The sequence below is a fragment of the Pteronotus mesoamericanus genome, unplaced genomic scaffold (genome assembly GCF_021234165.1).
Source record: "Pteronotus mesoamericanus isolate MK-2021 breed Mesoamerican mustached bat unplaced genomic scaffold, CSHL_Meso_final scaffold_232, whole genome shotgun sequence".
Lineage (NCBI taxonomy): Eukaryota > Metazoa > Chordata > Mammalia > Chiroptera > Mormoopidae > Pteronotus > Pteronotus mesoamericanus.
Window position 1 is genome coordinate 22,608,436 of NW_026555311.1, and position 19,980 is coordinate 22,628,415.

Here is a 19,980-nt window from a genome sequence, read left to right on the forward strand (position 1 = left end):
ATTGAAAGTATGTTTGTTTTATTTTAAGCAGGATCCTGATATTATTAGAGTTGTTCTTTAGACAGGCTAATATAACCATTTTAGTTAAGGCCATTCGATTTTTATTGTGGTGGTTACTCATTCACTGTACGGCTGGGTTGGGTGGCAGAGCATTCTTTAGAAGATATCATTGAAGCCATGAATGGGAGAGTAAAAGGAGAGAAAACATAGCTAGCCTTTAAACGTGTTAGATTCCTTCCACTAATTGGAGCATCTTAGCCTTGAAAGAGGCATTATAGGCCACTTGAATTGATTCTCACAGTTTACAGTTTAGGAAACTGATAGTTAGATAAGCCAACGAATTTGTCCTGCAAGGCTAAATCTTATGATCATGAAATGGCACATGTAAAAGTAGAACCCAGACACTCTGACCACCAGCATGATTCACTGTTATATTTGACAGGCAGACAAAACTATAAACAACTGTATTGTATGTAGCAGAACAGTTCAAGAACTGCTTTGAGTATGACCTTTATTCAAAGTGGCAAGCCATGCCCTATTTCATTCACCCTAAACCTTGATTATGGATCACTCATACTAACTTTGCATGTTGTCTCTCTGATTTCCCTAATATATTAGGAAGGGTATCAAGACTATGAACCTGAAGCCTAAGAAGGATCTTTGCTCCCTGTTTCTCGAGATCTGCTGACAGATATTCCATCCTGTACAAGTGCTCAGTTCCAACATGCCCAGTCATTTTCCCAAAGTTTTTACAGTGTATTTTGAAGTCTTCCATCAGCAGTGATTGAAGTATCTGCACCTGACCCCACTGAGCATTTCGGTGCTTCCCTCTCACTGAAGTGAGTGTATGGTAGCAGGTCCTTGTGTGCTGTGTGGGTATTGTGGCTTCAAGTATAAAATGTTAAAACAAATTAAAAACACCTAAGTGACTACCACTTATTCCTAAATACTCACTATTTTTTTGTTGCTCTTGTTGAGAAGTTGTGACTTACTATCACATATTGTAAGATTATAAGGTTTTTAGGTGTCTTTTAATGATTCTGTCTAAGAATAATGATGTATTGTGACATTTGTTAATATATACAATACTTAAAAACATGTGAGCATGAAACTATGCATCTATACATATTAACAATGAAATCTTACTGTTTTGTGATGTGTTTTATTAATTTGTGTTTGTATATAAATAGTGAAAATTAAAATAAAATGTTATCTCATTGCAAAGATCTTATTTTTCTATCCCATCTCACTTTAATAAAATCATGCTTGTAAACAATAATTAACTTAATATAAAGTTGCTGACAGCCATTTGAAAGAGGAGAAATTTTAGAGCTGTTAAACAGATGATGTAGAACACTATTCCTTTTACTCTGGAAATAGCCAGAAGCAGTGCCACCTAAAGTATATTCCGATGGGCACTGGTGCCTCAAGAGGCTCGACTGAAAAAGTAGGTTCCATGGAAGGATGAATGTAAAAGAGGATTTTTACTACATCTCCTTTAGATAATCATAAGACGCAGTAACGGCTCTGAGGGAATGAACATAACTTTGTTTAACCCCAAATTTCCTTTCCTTTTTTATATAATAATGATCTCTGGGAACTACCTTAAGAAATGTTAATTCACCAGGTTTATAAAAATCTCATAGACCCCTTCAAATTCTGTTAAATTTATGAATTACAGCTTTAGAAAATGTTTTTTCTATATAGGAAAGATGCATTAATTCCTCATAGATGCTGACAGTAAACTTGAGAGCGAAACTATATATAAATTAACGAAAAACTTATTTGGTTTTTTATTTTAATTATTCAGGAGAAAAAGTCATAGTCACATTTAAAAGTAGTTAAATCAATGGAATAGATTTAGAGAGTGTAGAGATAAAATTTTCGCTTATTTGATCAATTAATCTATGACAAAGGAAGCAAGGATATACAATGGGGATAAAGGTAGTCTCTTCAATAAGTGGGGTTGGCAAAACTAAACAGATATATGCAAAAAAATAAAACCAGACCACTTTCTTATACTAAATACAAAAATAAACTCAAAATAGACTAAAAATTAAATGTTAGATGGAAACCATAAAACTTCTGGAAATAAACATAGGCAGTAAATTTTGACATTGCTTTTAGCAATATCTTCTTGACTATATCTTCCTGAGCAAGGGAAACAAAAGAAAAAAATAAACAGATGGAACTATATCAAACTAAAAAGATTTTGCATAGCAAAGGAAACTATGAACCAGACAACCTCCTGAATGAGTGAAGATATTTTTAAACAACACATTCAATAAAAGTTAATATGCAAAATATGTAAAGAACATACAACTTAACATCAAAAAAAAAAAAAAGAAAGAAAGAAAGAAAGAAAAAGAAACACCAAACACTCCAAATACAAAATGGGCAGAGGACCTAAATAGACTTCTCTCCCAAAAGAACATAAAGATGGCCACGTTATGAAAAGATGCTCAACATCACTAATCATCAGAGAGATGCAAATTAAAACCACAAGGAGATATCACCCCACACCTGTCAGAATGACCATCATCAATAAATCAACAAACAGCAAGGCTGGTGAGAATGTGGAGAAAAGGGAAGCCTCATGCACTATTGGTGGGATTGTAGATTAGGGCATCTGTTATAGAAAACAGTATGGAAAGTCCTCAAAAAGATTAAAAATAGAGCTGGCATATTATCCAGGAATCCCACGTTTGGATATTTGACAAAATAAAGCCACTAACTCGAAAATATATATGCACCCCTATGTTCATTGCAGCATTACTAGTAATAGCCAAGATATGGAAGCAGCCTCAGTGTCCGTTAAGAGAAGAATGGATAAAGAAAATATGGTAGATACACAGAATGGAATATTACTCAACCTCAGAAAATAATGAAATCTTGTCATTTGTGACAACATAGCATAATATCTTCAAGGTACATCTAAGTGAAATGTCAGAAAAATACTGATAACATATGATCTCACTTATATGTACAATACAATCCAAAGAAAACAAAATTAATTCAGAAACAGGCTCATAGATATAAAGAACAAGCTGATGGCTGCCAAAGGGGAGGGGGGAGGGGATGGGAATTTAAAAATCACTTTTAGAAAATATAATTTTAAGAAAGAACATTCTAAAAGTTCTAGGCAGATTATATGTCATTGTAATTTACATATAATGATGTAAATTGGGCATTGGCAAAGAAGGAAGGAGGAATGCATATAATGACTATATGTATAATTAAGAATGACCACCATAGAAATTTCCTTTTTTTTTTTTCCTAACTGGAAAGAGACTACTAGCAGGGTTAAGTAGCCTGTGAAATCTCAAAATGGAGAAAACTGATAAATCTCTTGTTTCATTTATATACATTAATGAGCATTTCTAATTAGGAAAACAACATGGAAAATTAAAATATCTTTGTACAAAAAGCATTCTGTTACTAATATGTGTATTTTCTGTCAAACAGTTAAGCAAAAAGTTTTGGAAGGCATACAAGCCTTTTCAGGAAGGTGGTCTCACGTCTACTGCTGAGACATCCACCTGACAAGTCACCTAAGGGTCAGTCTAGTCCTAGGTTTACTCTGCAGACATCATTTTTCCAACTCTGAGTTATTCAGCCTTAGAAGACTGCTGGAGAGCTTTAGCAAAACAGGTCGGGGTGGAGGGGGTGGGTTTTGGCACACAATTGGCAACATAAGAACCTATTACGTGGTTTGGCATTCCAACTTTGATCTTTTTCAAAATCTCCCCACCAGTGTGAGATGCAAGTTGTTTCCTACTGGCTCATCCAGCAGGTCCCCTATTGGATTAAACACACACACACCGCCCCCCTATCCCTTAAGGGTCACCATTAATTCTGAGGTAGCATTGTCTACATCTACGCTGAGGAATAAAAAAGCATTTTTCTAACTGTGAACTTGATAGACCGCTCAGTCCACCGCTCTGACGGCAGTCTGCTTTTCCTGGGTTGAGCCCACCTCACTGTGTTCATTGTGTCTTGGGCAGAAACGTAACAGGGATGGCGTTGCCCTGTTTCCTCTGTCCTTGGAAATGGAGATACCTTTTAAAAATGACTATATGTCAAATATTGGTATGATTTATCAATAATAGCTCATTTATACTCAAAATAAGTCTCAGAAGTGCTATTATCATTTTATTTTTTTTAAAATTTAACAACACATTTAACTTACATCCAAAATATTTTTTTCTATGTGTAATCAATACAAAAATTACAGATGAGATATTTTACATTTTTTAGTACTAAGGTTCAAAACCCAGTATTTATTTTACACTTATAGGAACTGATATCTTACTCAGACTAACTAACCATACTTCAGGTGCTCAAGAGCCACATGTGACCAGTGGCTACTGGCCTGCACAGTGCAGTTTGGGAAGTGAGGTTCTACTCTGCCACTTGAGCTTCCAGATACCATAGTGGTTGCTGGCAAAAATGTTTCCTCAAGTACCTCCAAAAAATTTGTAGAAATATGGGTGTTCCTCTACCTCCCTCTACGTCACACATGCTGTTAGATTGATAAAAGTTGTCCAAAATTAAGTTGTAGATATAAACTGCAGGTATTTTAAACATTGACTTTTTAAATTATAGTTTATAATATTATTTTGTATTAGTTTCACATTTACAACATAGTGATTAGATATTCATATATTTCACAAGGTGGTCCCCCTATATTCCTACTACTCACCTGGCACCATATGTAATTATTATAATACTATTTACTTGTTTGCCTAGCTGGACAGTCCTCATTTCATCCATGAGCAAACCAAGGTACCCACAGGCTAAGCAACTTTTTCATAGCCATGTACCTAGCAAGTGGCAGAGCGAGGAGTTCTAATCAACAAAGGGATATGGTCTGTGCTTTCAGCCCCAGGCAGCATTGTCTCTCAGAGTGAAGATACACACCTGTGTAAGAGACTCTTTCAGAAGTCTAGGAAATGGGTAGTAGCCTCACTTTTCTACATGTAATTATTAGCATATTCCTATTTTTCTTCAGATGTCTATGTCCCGAATAAGTGATCCTCATATAAAAGGAGATACATTTTTAATTCTAGGAGAAATTAGCTAGTCCCTGATTCTACCGACTGATATTTCATTACAACTAAACTGTCCATATCCTGAACATAGAACTAATTTATTTCCAGAAAATATAAATATTAATATAATAATAGCAGTCTACAGTAAGGTAGATTTTGTCATTTTTTCTGTTGAATGATGGGTATTTGATTTATATCAATGGGATGTGTGTGTGTGTGTGTGTAAAAGTTTAGCTAAGATTTTCACTTAATTTAGTAATGTAATAATGGAATTTTATAAATGAAAAAACCAGAAAAGTCATAATGAATTAAGAACTTGTATTTTTAAATAATAGTAACACCTTAACATTTTATATTAAGCTTTGATTTTTTAGGTTTATTTTTGGATACAATAATGTTATATTTTATTCTTTGCATAAGAATGGATTTGAACAATCCATATGCATTAGAATAGATATAACACAAACTACTTCAAAATATGTTTATTTCTGATATCTACTATATAATTATTTTTTTCTTTAATGCCTTTTGCAGTTACAATAGTATCTTCAATGTTTTAAAAATCCAATAAAACAAACAGTATATTGAAAGTAGTTAAAAAAATTCCTTCCAAAAGCCTGAATTTGAGCCTTCAGTAAGTTTTGCTGATATATACTACTTCTAAATCAGGTTGGATTGCATAGGAGCTTTCCAAAGTTCATCCTGCAACTATAGATATTGTACTGGGATAGCTTCTCTTACAAACCTTATGAAAATGTATTCCTTAAAGGTCAGACTCCCTTAAAGGTCAATGACCAGAAATTCCCACTGTTTCTATGGCAACACAGCAAGATATGGTGCCTTGGAAATGTGCTGCATTTTAATTAGGTTCCTCTAGGGCTTCCTTACTGTCTTTTGCAGGTAAACTAAATACTGGGTTGCTTTACAACTTGCAGTAAGATGAAAGCTAACCCAGGTCTGCAAAGGTCAAAGCTAAGCTAGGCTCCAGTAAACTCAGATCTAAACAAATATAGTAGCAAGTCTATATGTTTATCACAGAAAAAAATACAACACTCTTTACCTAGAATAGTCAGGGATGCTTCCTTCATTAGGCTCGCAGCAGCAGTAGTAGGATCCTGAAATCTAAGACTAGGCTGTGGAGGTTTGTGTCACATGGTACATGGGAAGCACCCTGGGTCGCCGCTCGCCCCAAGTCCAGGCAACAACTGCCACCGGGGACAGAGCGGCGTTCCGGCATCTGAGGGTTACCGTTGGCGGCCAGCTGAGATGGGACCCGGGATTCTGAATCCCACAGAGCCCGCCCCGGGGGTGTCAGGGATGAGGGGAATAAACAGAAGTCGTTGCAAACACTTCTGTTTGCCAGAAAAAGGGACATGGCACATCCCTCTAGTGGGGAACGCTCCGAGCCCCTTTGTTCAAAGGCTTTTATTGAAAAGGTTATCAGTGGGGCTAGGTAACAGGAATGCACAGGTCATCTCATTATATCAGTATGTTAATGTTTACAGAGAATAGGTGATGTTCTTAAGAAAACAAATGACAGGAACACACTGATTTACTGGGCTGGAGAGGAGACTAGTAAACAAGGCAGAGGACTAAAAGTGAGAACATAGTAAACACAAGATTGCCTAAGGGTATAGGGTTAGGGTCTGTGAATAATGTCAGTTTCCTTCTCAGCATGAGCTGGCTATATCTTCTGAGGGAAAAACAAAGCACATTTTAAAGAATTTACTTTTAGGCCTGATTTCCTTGGGAACCCCCAGATCTGGTTTAGGACTATCTTCAGTATTGTTTCGAGCCTGAACCAGGCGGGGGGAGGGAGCCACCAAGAGATAAGGAGACTTATTTCAGATAGAATGAGGACTCTGGTCTTGTCCAAGCAGAGCCAAGGGGTGTGGGCCTTTTTGCCCTTTCTCCATGTCCCCCAATTTCTTGTCTGCTTCCCATACTGATCGATGTCTGGCTTAGGTTGTTATCTCCGCATGAGATAACTTACCCGTCATCAACAAGCAACCATCACAGGGCCAAGCAGGGAGGCAGGGGCTACGGCCTTGCCAGAGGGGACAGGTTACTATCTCCAGAATGGCCTGTTTCTCCAAGGCCTCCCTGATAATTTCCAGCCTTGGGACCTTCCCAACTGTCAGCGGGGGTTACAGTTCCTGAAACTAGACAGGGCATTTCCCAACAGATTTGATTCCAAATTATATCATTAACTACTCATTTTTACTTTGGGCAGGTTAATTAATCTCACAGTGCCTCTATTTTCTTGTCTGTAAAAATGCAGATGATAATAATAGTGCCTCATTGCATTTTTGTACAGATTAAATTAGTTAATATTAGTAGAATATTTAGGACTATACCTGGCCTATAGTAAAGAATTAAGATGCTATTAGCAGTACTAGTACTAATAATGGTAGTCATACATTATACTCTATTTGTAAAAATAAGAAATAACAAACATTAAAATGTTTAGAAATATTCATTTATATCTTCTCTTAGTATAAAATAATACTAACATCCAAAGTAACCTTGAGAAAGAAGAAAACTTGAGGCATCATACACCCTGATTGCAAACTATATTACAAAGCTATAATAATCAAAACAGTATGATATTGGCATAAAAGCAGACACAGATCCATGGAACAGTAGACAGCCTAGAAATAAACCCACATATATGGGGATCAATAATTTATGACAAAGGAGCCAAAAATATACAATGGAAAAAAATTATCGTCAATAAATGGTGGTGGGAAAACTGAACAGCCACATTAAAAAGGATGAAATTGGACCACTATCTTATACAATACACAAAATTAACTCAAAATAGATTAAAGACTTGAATATAAAACTTGAAATTATAAAACTCCTAAAAGAAAATATAGGCATTAAGCTCCTTCACAATAATCTTGGTAATAATTTTTTTTGGCTCTGTCAACAAATGGAAACACAATAATAAAAGAAAAAATAAACAATTAAGGCTTGTAATATGAAAAGTAAAGAAAAGTAAAAAATTTCCTTAGAGAAAAGTGGAAAAAATCAAGATGGCAGAGGAGTGATTGGAAGTCACACTGACCTCCTCCCAGGACCAATTTGGAATTACAACTAAATTGTGGAGAAATCACCTGGAACAAACAACTGAACAATAGTGAGAGAGGAGCCTTTTAACCTCAGACAGACAGACAGAAGAATCAACTTTAGCACAACTTAACTGGCAAGGAGTGAGGTAGAGACTAAAGGAGGTGGGCGGGGTGCCCATGGGTGGCAGCACCAGAAGGATATTGAAACAGCCAGTAGGATCCTCCTGAGAAGAGCAGGGTCTAAACCATAAACAGGGATCTCCAGTTTACAGCACCAGAGCCCAAAAAGTACACAGATAACAATTAGCTACCTGCAAAAAGCAGCAGGGTTGCTCTCTACCAGGGACAGGTGACTAGAGATGCAAAGAGCCTTTTAAAGGGCCAAAAAATAAATTTTTATTTGCAGTTACTTACCCTGGTCTCCAGCAAATGCAGTGGCAGAGTGGGCTAAAGATGCCTGAGGAGAGACAGGAGGAGCAGGCTTTGGAGAGAGAACTGAGAAAGTAGGCTGCGAGATCTTGGTGCTGATTCATCCCCCATGTGCCAGCAGCTACCTTGCTCAGGCAGATAACTCCCCTGAGTGGCAACACCGTGAGAAGACACAATAGTCCCACCCCCTGGAGGGACTCTGCCCTGGCCCGATGGTGCTAAAGCCTGTCTGCTGAGTACAGAGTGGCAGCCAGAGGTAGTAGATCCCTGGCTAGAGGGGGCACAAAAAGTACAGAGGGTAGCCAAAGATAGTAGATCCCTGGCTAGAGGGGACACAGAGTGGTCTAGAGATGCTTGAGGAGAGACTGGAGATGGAGGCTTTGGGGAGAGAATGGAGAGAGTAGCCCACAGGAACCTGGTGCTTACTCTTCCCTTGTACAGCAGCAGTCATCTGGCTCAGGTAGACCACTCCCCTGAGCAGCAGCAGCCTGAGAGGACCCAATAACCTCAACCCCAGGAGGGACTGTGCCCCACCCTGAAGTGTCTAAACCTGTCTGCTGAGTTCAGAGTGAACTCAGAGTAGATTAACAGCTGAAGAAGATAGCCACAGACAGTAGACTCCTGGAAGTCTTGAACAGGATGCCTAAGGTCAAAATCTGACATCATCAGAGGCAGATCCAGAAAGAAAAAAACAGTGGTCTCCTACCATAGAAGTTTACACCACAAAGTCAGGAAATCAAGACAGATCAATTTAAGAAGCAGAAGCAAAAAAGAAGAGTCACACAAACAATTGGAAGACAAACACCCCCCAATCAAAGGGAAAGGAGGAATCTCCAGAAGGAAACTAAATGAAATATACAAGTAAATTATCAGATACTGAGGTCAAAATAATGGTTCTAAGGAAGTTCCATGAGCTCAGTGAGCTCAGAGAGAATTACAAAAAAACTACAGAGAAATTACAAGGAACTTACTACAAATTATATCACCATGAAAAAGGACATAGAAACTATCAATAAGAGATAAGGGGAAATGAAGAATACAATTTCTGAATTGAAGAACATAGGAGAAGGAATAAAAAACAGGCTAAATGAAGCAGAGGATCAAATCAGTGAGCTGGAGGATAAGGTAGAAAAAAGCTCCCAAAAAGAGCAAGAAAATGAAAAAAAAAGACTCCAAAAGAATAAGGAGGTGTTTAGGGAAATGCAGAGCAACCTGAAACGTAATAATATCCATATAATAGGGATACCAGAAGGAGAAGAGGAGGAGGAAGGGATAGAGAACCTGTTTGAAAAAGTAATGATGGAAAACTTTCCTAATTGGAGGAGAGAAAAAGTCACACAAGTCCAGGAAGCAGAGAGGGTCTCCTTCAAGAGGAACCCAATGAGGCCCACTCCAAGACACATCATATTAAAATGGCAAATATCAAAGACAAATAGGGAATCCTAAAGGGAGCAAGGGAGAAACAGGTAGTAACATATAAGAGAGCCCCAGTATGGCTAACAGCTGACTTCTTAACAGAAACACTGCAAGCCAGAAGGGAATGGCAAGAAATTTTCCAAGTCATCAAAAGAAAGGCCTGCAACCACACCTACTCTACCCAGCAAGTCTGCCAGTTAAAATCTAAAGTGAAATAAGGAGTTTCCCAGACGAAAGAAGCCTAAAAGAATACACCTTCACCAAACCAGCATTGCATGATACACTAAAGGGACTGTTTTAAGAGGATGAAGAAAAAGAGTCTATGAAAACCAAATTCCTTTCCCAGCCACCAATACTAGATATTACCAATATTTTTAATACTTATTAATCTGATTGTGACAATGATGTGTTATTTTAATTGTTACTTTATTATTTGATGAAACTAAACATGTTTTTGTATATTTCTTGCCTATTTTTACTATTTTTAAAAAGCTTTAAATGACTTTTTGTATTCTTTATCCAGTTTTTGATTAAATATGTATAGAATTTTTTTCCCTTTAAAAAAACAAACTATTAACCTTTTTTTAGATGTGTTGCAAATACTTTCGTATTCTATTACTTGTCCTTTAACTTTTTTATATGTATATTACTGTACAGTCTTAAATGTTTAATATAGTCATATTGTCAATATTTTACTTTATAGCTTCTGGGTTTGAATATTTTACTGCAGGGTAAGAAAAACATTATTTTGTATTTTCTCCTAAAATTCCTTAAATTTTACATATTGATTTTTAACTGACCTGAATATTTGTTGTGTAATGTGTGAAATAGGGCTCTATATTTGTTTTACTTCAAGTAATAGTGGCCCTAAAACTTATTTGTTGACTAAGCCTTATTTTCCCCATTGATTTGAAATACCAATTTAATCATATATTACAATGTTAGATAGATATATACATTTGTTTCTAGAATGCTCATTTTATTTCATTGATGTACTTATTTCTGTGCTGGTGTCATGTTGTTTTAATTGCTGAGACTTTATAATGGTTTTAAATTTTTTAATATTTTAGAACGGATGTTGACATTTAAATAAATAAATAAAACCTGCATTAAAAAAAAGAAAGAAAGAGAGAGAGAAAGAAAGAAGAAAGAAGGAACTCCTACTTTTTGCGACAACATGGATAGAACTGGACAATATTATGCTAAGTGAAATAAGCCAGTTGGTGAAAGATAAATACCATGTGATCTCACCCATAAGTGAACTCTATTCAACAAAATGAACCACAGGCACGGAAACATGGAGCAGACTGAAAGTGACCAGAGAGGGTGGGGAAGGAGGACAATAGTGGAAAGAAGGGGATGGGGCTAAACAAAGAACATGTATGAATGACCCATGGACATGGACAACAGAATGGGAATTGACTGTGAGAGAGCGGGGCGGGGTGGGATGGGTGGAGGAGAACAAAGGGGAAAAAATTGAGACAACTGTAATAGAATATACATGATTAAAAAATAACAAATAAATAAATAATAATAATAAAAATAAAGAAAAAATTCTTTAGAAAAAAGAAAACCATCAATAAAATAAAAAAGCAACTTAATGGGGGAAAATATTTGCAGATTCTTCATCTGATAAGGATCTAATATGCCAATACATAAAAAGCTCATATAACTCAACAGCAAAAAAATAAAATTGATTAAAAAATGGACAGAGAATCTGAATAGACATCCCAAGGGGAAATACTGATGGCCAATGGACAGATGAAAAACGGCTCAACATCAGTAATCATCAGGAAAATATAAATCAAAACTACAATGAGATATCACCTTACACATGTTAGAATGGCTATTATAAAAAAGACATGACATAACAATGGTTGGCAAGAATGTGGAGAAAAGGGAACCTTTGAAATGTAAATTAGGAATATAAATTGTTGTAGCACTGTGGAAAACAGTATGCAGGTCCTTCCAAAAGTTAAAAATAACTACCATGTCATCCAGAAATTCGATTTCTGAGTATTTGTCAGAAGGAAAACACTAATTTGAAAGGGTATTCAATATGTGCACCCCCATGTTTTTTTCAGCATTATTTACAATAGCCAATACATTGGAAACAATCTAAGTATCCATCAATGGATAAACTGATAAGAAAATACCACACCTACATGCATGCACATATACATACAGGCCCACAGGTACAATGTAATATTTTTCAGCCATAAGAAGAAAGGAATCTTGCCTTGCAACAACATGGATAGACCTTGAGAGCACTATGCTAAATGGAATAAATCAGACAGAGAGTGGTGTTAACACTTATGTGAAACCTAAAGAACAATGGAACTCAAACTCATAGACACAGAATAGATAAGTGGCTGCCAGAGGTGAGGAGTGGAGGATGGACACATAGGTGAACGGGATTAAAAGGTACAAACTTCCAGTTATAAAATAAGTCCTGAGGATGTAAACTACACCATGGAGACTATAGTTAATACTTTATATGTGAAAGTTGCTAAAGAGTATATTGTAAAAGTTCTCTTCACAAGAAAGAAATTTTTAGCTATGTGTTCTAACAGATGTTAACCAGATTTATTGTGGTGATTATTTTTCAATATATATGAATATTAAATTATTATGTTGTACACCTGAAACTACTACAATGTTATACATCAAGATCAGGATGATATTGGAGACACTTTGGAAATTTAAGCAAAGCCTATTTACTAATATCTATGTGAGCATTTTAATGGTTCAACCAATTAACCAATATGGATATTTGTATAACATCACATAGCACCAAAACATGTTAAAGCATAATTTACGAACAGGTGAATATGCACCAAGGCCATAAACACTATCTTAACGAAACAAACCTATCTTTCAATTCAGCTATCCTAATCAATACAGTATGTTCACTGAATTTGGTTCTGGTCACTAGAAATAAAGGACACATATATATAAAAGCAAAACTCGTTATTATTTAAAATGGGTTATTATCAACGACAAGGGGGAAAAAAACCCAGCCACTAAAATCTCCATTAGTTTCCCAAATCTCATCATGTCCCACTGTCTTCCCCTATATTCCTGCTATTTGGAAAATGTCATTTTAATGCAAAAGATTAAAATATTTTACATGACAATTTATGCAGTACACTAAAAACAACAGAAATACCAGAAATTATAATGGTTCTAGGGAAAGTACTGTTTCTTTTCTCTTTCTGTCTTTGGCGAGTCCCTTGAAATCATTGCCAAAAAAGAGTGGGTGAGCTGATAAGACACTTGCCATGGTTCTGCTCTGTCCCATTATCCCGCACAGTATGCAACGAAAGTCAATCAGTAGGATACTATGTACTTGTCCTTTTACCTTCTGGACTGCTAGAAACAGCTTAGAGTAGCAAAAAATTAGTATTCAATATTCTTCCCTAACAAAGATCAACTCTGTGGTAAAAACAACAAAAAACAAAATCCAGACAAATGATCATCTAGAACATATTATTTGTCACATAAAGCCTTGCCCAAGTCTTCATAGAAATGGTCAGGACAAGTCTTGAAAGGCTGCCAAGCATTTGTAGTTCAGCAGGACGGACTGCTGCTGTCGAAGATGGAGTGCCATGTTGAATGATAAGAAATCTGGCCAATGTTCCTGGAAAACATCCCTGGCAATCAGTCGTGGGCACCCTTAGCAGTTTGTACCAAGATTTTAGCTAGGTCATTGGCTTAAGAATGATGAACAAAAGGATGAGGCTAAGATAAAAACCTTTCCCACAATTTTCTTAATCTTGTCAAACCAAAAGACAACACATGATTTAAAGCAATTATAAAGTATATGTTTGTTAATAACTAATACTGAGCTTTGATTAACACAGCAATGTTTGGAGGTGGAATATTGGTAGACACGTGCAGCCCTTCTGAAAAGGAGTCCAGCACAACTTGAAATCATGTCTAGGAGCAGCTATACAAATTCATATTAAATTCATATTGGTTGTTTTGTCACTGTTCATGGTGAAAATAGACATTCAAATATTACACTCTGTCAATTTTTCACTACCAGACCTAGTTCCAGATCATTAGACATAGCTTTTAGTCATAGTTTTCATGCCAATAATTCCTGAATATACTAGAAAGTTTGCTGAAAACAATTCTTTCTAGAAGAACAAAGATTTCCATGTAATAGGCACCTTTTTATAGGTGATAACTTTTATTGACAGTTTGTAACAGACTTGAATTCCTCAAGCAGTTTTTTTTTACTGACAGACCTCTCCATTCCTACTCTCCCACACACTCACCAAAATTTAAGACAGACCAATCTTATAATGTTGAATGCTTAACTGTGGAATGCATTAAATATGAATATGTTGGCATTTTAATCTTCAACATTTGGTATCAGTATAGTATTTCTGATTTCTGAATGAATTTTTTTATTTATACCCAACTTATACCCCAGCAAGTCAGATCTGACTTACAACAAGCAAGCAAACCACCAAACAAATAAACCAAAAATTACCATGAACTATAAAATAAAGCTAAAATTTTTAAAGTGAGAAATCATTTATAGAGAGTGAAAAAATAAGTCTCCTGAGAGGGTTTGTGGAATTAATACATTTAAACCCTACATTTAGATTTCCATTTCTTGGTAGTCAAATTTGAATGGGTAATATAAAGACTACATAGTTTTCAGTGTCTGCTGGAAAAAGATATTTTGTTATTGTGATTATTTTTATTATTTTGATTTTGCAAAGGAGCAGAGGGGCCATTCTAACTTCTCCTATTTTTGTGTCTGTTAGAAACTAATCAAACAGCCATTTTAAAAACAGAGCACAGCCAAATGGAAGCATTACAAATTATAACTTCCCATAATCAAAGATATATTCATAGCTAGGATCTTTGTTGAGGAAGAAGTAGTCAAAGTCCTAGACCATCCTAAGTATGGAACACTAAACAAACTACACTGTCTTCCCCTTTAATGCAGGCCTACACTCTATCCAAAATAGACAGGGATAGATGCTTTAGTTTGTCATCTTTTCTAGGTTTCTAGAAGCCATGAGCCAAAGTCTCAAGTGCTGCCTACCCAAGTGAGAGAATGAAAAGCATTACTTTTCCTTCAAGAAAAGGCCCAGTGGAGGACGCCGTACAAACTGGGAAGATATCTCATAACACTCAGGTATGGAAGACTCAGGTACTCATAGTGCAGTACATATTGGAAGGAAAAACATTGTGAAATTTACTCATCTATGAAGAGAAGGAAATACTGAAAAGAAGTCTAAATATATCAGCAACAGAGAGAAAACCACCCAACAAATGACAGTGCACTAAAGGTCCATCAAGAAGTAGGCAGAAGCATGTGGGTAAAATGCAGTGCTAAGAATATAGTAACAAGAACTGTTCACTTGGGCAGCATCAGGGAAGCCTGACAACAGGCATCAGCATTCCCCTACCCCAGGCCAGGGGTCAGGGATGGGATTCTGGATTCCTTGATGAACTGGCGAGATCAAGGTCAAGCCAATCAAAAGAGGAGAGTTCTGAAGAGATTAACAATAAACTACTTAAAATGTCTTACCATCTTTTCAACTAGGTAGCCCAAATGTCAGTTCTGATTTAGGGGCAGCTGGAAAAATAATAAGCAAAGTTCTTATCATACTCTTCATACTTTGAGAAATTCAAAGTTTTTAAGAGGGCTTGTGTTGGGAATTTTGTTCAGAACCAAGTGACATCATGCAAACCTTAGGCCAAGGTGAAGCAGAAATATGAAAAATGCTATTTGGGTCTCAAAATTTCTGACATACAATGCATGCTTTAGTTCACTCTTTGCTTTGTTTTCTTTCAGAGAAAAGATCAAAGCCCCTTTTACCTTTTATGTATGAATTCCAGAAAGCAGATTGATTGGCATTGTGCTTTCTGAAATCTTCAAGTGCACATTTGAAAAAGTTACATTCCTAGGTGGAATCCTACTAGATTTATGTTGCCTGTGGTTATCTAGTTAGTGTTCTTTTTGGCGGATGCCTTCATCCTAAATTCAGACAGGAGTGTAACTGGGATTGCTACAGTGATATTCCACAAGTGACGGCAAAGAAAGAGCAGTTCAAAAGAATCTAAATTGTTAAATGGCACAAAAAGTTTAGTAGTGAGACCAGGTCAAGATTTAGGATCTAACATATTTGTAGGAAGAAAAATCAATCTCAGAAGTTCCATACGTTAGAGTCCAGTAAACAATTACCGCTCACAGCTCTCCCTGAAGATTGACTCCACTTCTCCTCCCCCATCAGCCCTTCCTGGGGTAGAGCGGCCTGCCCCAGTGTGCTCACGGAGCAGGGGAGTGGTGAGGATCAGAAAATCACCTGTCTTTGTAACTGTCCAATGTCTTCAGTTTAGAAACAAGCAAACACACAAGATTGCATGGTTTTGACATTTTGGACAGAATTAAAACAAATTTTCAACCAATAAAGTTTATTGCTGCAAAAAATATTACAGGTGAATTCCACACTACCTCATGGCGATATTCCAATAAATGTCTCTAGAAGGAATAAACAGTATTAACACCATATACTGAAAGTCTATACGAAGTCTGTCGGGAAAAAGTCCAATCATTGTTAATATAACAAGAACAGTTCGTACAACATCGATGTAACCTGGCAGCCAGAGAGTGGACTGGAATGTTCATGTGTGAACAATGATGGCTTCAGTGTACTAGTCAGTGGGGACGGTAGACACTGTTGAGTGAGCATGTGTACTGTGTGACCGTCCCATTCAAAATGACTGAGTGAGTAGAGCATTGAATCTGTGTCAAATTTTGCGTTAAGCTTGAACATTCCTCCATGGAAACTATTCAGGTGATTCAGAAGGCTGCAACTATGGGCAACTGGTGATTGGCAGCTTCATCACAACAACGAGCCCACTCATGCATCATATCTCGTGCAGAGTTTTTTGGCAAAACATCAAATCACCCAGGTGATTCAGTGCCCCTACAGCCCAAATTTGGCCCCCTGAGACTTCTGGCTTTCCTCAAATCTAAAATCACCTTTGAAAGAAAAGCGGTTTCAGACCATCAGTGAGATTTAGGAAACTACAGGGCAGCTAATGGCGACTGGGAGAACTGTGTGAGGTCACAAGGTGCCTACCTTTAAGGGGACTGAGGCAACATTGTCCTATATACAATGTTTCTTGTATCTTGTATCTTCCTCAATAAATGTCTCTATGTCCATAGTACATGACTGGATACTTTCCGGACAGACTTTTTCATATTGCTAGAAACGTTTATAATTTGACACAACAGATTCAGGACTCACTAACACTTGCTCCTTTGAGCCACTGTCTTGACTCTTACTCCCACATCTTCCTTATTGCTTGCGTGAAAAAAATGTAATTTTAACTAAGCGAAGAAAATTACAATAAATTTACATGTAAGTATATAAGAAAATAGACAAATGTTATGTCTAAATTATAAACACAAAAAACAATATTTAAGTTAAAAATGACCCTTATACCCACACAAATATATTTTAGTGAGTTCCTTACTGAACACATTTTGAACCCTCATAACACAGTTGCAAGTAGAATCTTGCTCAGAATAAACACCTGAATGATTAAATCAAGCTATTAGATGTTATTCCTAAACAAAATATCTTCTACCAGATATATTAAGATTGTGACGAAGAGAAATCCATTTGTACACTGGCTAAATATGAACATATGACTAAAACTTGTTATATCATTCTGGTGTACAATTAATATCTTATAAATATAGCATAGATGGCCTACAAGTGCCTACCATGAAGTAGAATGTCGTTTACCTTTGAAATACTGTTTTTCTGTTCTTTAAACCATGACCAAATTGTCTTGGTCCTTTAAATAAATTCTAGGTCATGGGAGAAAAAAGATGAGTGTTAATCTTTAGGTAAAAGCAAAAACCTCAGTCATCTCAGGACACCATCAGTTTGAGAGCAGACAGCACATTTTGGGGAGTATGGGTGATATTTTCCACATATTTCAAGAAGGTTTTACTGATCTAAAATTGTAGCAGATGGAGAAGCAGCAAGTGTGAACTCAGCCAATATACAAGAGACAAGATTCCAAACTAGGCCAACCATTTAAGTGGCCTGTCACACTGACTTTAGGGAATGGAAATACTTTAGAGAAAACATAAAAGTGTGTGTGTGATATGCATTAAAAATTATGAGTGTTTTTATATATGATGTGGCATGAATTTAGATCCTAGGACAGCAACAATAAGCATGGGAAAGCAGAGTTAGACACCACAGTAAAAAGAGGAAACACCCCCATCACCGTGCAAACTAACCCAGCAGTTCCTATGTCATTAACCTCAAGAATATGCTTCTCTAAAGGCAAATTCTTACTTATTTTGACAACTTCATTCTAAAAATTGTTCTATCAGTTATTTTTTAAATTTTCTTGTTTTTTAAAGATTTTATTTATTTATTTTTAGAGAGAGGGGAAGGGAGTGAGAAAGAGAGGGAGAGAAACAGCAATGTGTAGTTGCCCCTCATGCACCCACAACTGGGGACCTGGCCCACAACCCAGGCATGTGGCCTGACTGGGAATTGAACCAGCAGCCCTTTTGTTTTCGCAGGCTGGAGCTCAATCCACTGAGCCACACCAGTGAGGGCAATTCTTTTGAAATTATTTAAAAAATAAAAACACCTTGTGAGTTTTTCTAAAATCAGAAACCCTGAGTTCATCTTACCTCTACCACCTCCCGGTCATATGACCCTAGGAAATAGCTTAGTCTCTCTAAAAATTAGATGTAAATTGGAAATAATGATATTTATATACTTTATTGTAAAGATTAAACTTCTATAATTAAATTACTCTTAACATTGATTAACTCTTCATTTCCATTTTCTTATCTTCACAATTTCCAAAAAAGCCAAATAGTTAAGAGTAAGGTAAAATAAAATTAAAATTATATAGATATTATTCAAATAAATATATCTGTTTGGGCTGAAAATATAGTAATTCCTTTATATTACTATGGTGAATATTAGAAAAATAAAAGGAAAAAAAAGGAAAAATTAAACCAAAGGAAAATGTTTTAAATAAAGATTCCAACTTCATTACCAATGCAGAAATAACTTCCTGAACATTATGTTGTAGAGAATTTGGGAATTTCCATAAATGCCTTTTGATTCAGTAAGAAATACAAAGACAGAGTCATTTAATTTAAATGGTAAAGCAAAATCTATTTGTTTACTTATATCATCCTAACTTACATGGATGGAAAACAAGAAAATAATAGAAAAACTATGTATACACCATCCTTAGACATATATTTGAAGTAATCTACACTGTAACCAAATACAGTATGCATTTTTGTGTGTGTGTGTGCTTTTGGTCAGGAATTTTTTTCTGCACAGCACAGCACAGAAATGGTTTTACAGACTGTTGAACTGACTCAATATTATGTTTCTGAATATCAGTAATATAAACAGAGTAAGAAAATTTTATGCCTTTGAAATTTATGCACTAAAGAAATGCATTTACAGTTTTGTATTCTAAGTTCTATATTTTAGAATACATAAAAAGAGGGGGTCTTCTTGTTCTTGGTTTTTTAATAACATTTATTATCTTTCCACTTGCAGGAAAAGAATCACAGCAAAGGCAAAAGACACATATTACATTACAAAGGAGACAGTAGTGAAACGGCAAAACTTAAATTACCAAGTGATGAATATTCTCCATGGTAGCAGCACCTAAAAAAAAGTTTAATTCATTCCTGAACCAAAAGGCTCAGGTTTCCTTAACATGGTGCCAGTGGTGGGATTTATGTATCAATACTAAATGATATGAATTTTTTTAAATTTATGTAAAATTTAATATTTATATGTCTATATAATTTTTCCTGGCTAAAAAACATTTATAGTCTTCACCCATTTTTAAGATGGATGTGACTCATCCCAGCCAGGTGGCTCAGTTGGTTAGAGCATCATCATGTACACCAAAAGGTTGAGGGTTCGGTCCCTGGTTAGGGGCACACATATGGGTGGGAGGCAACCACTCAA

At 36.1% G+C, this 19,980-nt stretch overlaps 1 protein-coding gene across 6 annotated transcripts in view; it reads left to right on the forward strand.

The window, feature by feature from the left end:
• SNCA (synuclein alpha) overlaps positions 1-1,188 on the forward strand; it is a 124,389-nt gene extending 123,201 nt beyond the window's left edge. For 5 of the 6 annotated variants that reach the window (XM_054591739.1, XM_054591737.1, XM_054591738.1 and 2 more), the window contains exon 6: positions 619-1,188. In XM_054591739.1, the coding sequence (XP_054447714.1) occupies positions 619-651 (33 nt within the window). In that variant the 3' untranslated portion in view covers positions 652-1,188. The remainder of the gene's footprint in view (positions 1-618) is intronic. The other variant, XM_054591735.1, reaches the window with a different exon arrangement.
• Positions 1,189-19,980: the final 18,792 nt, after the last annotated feature.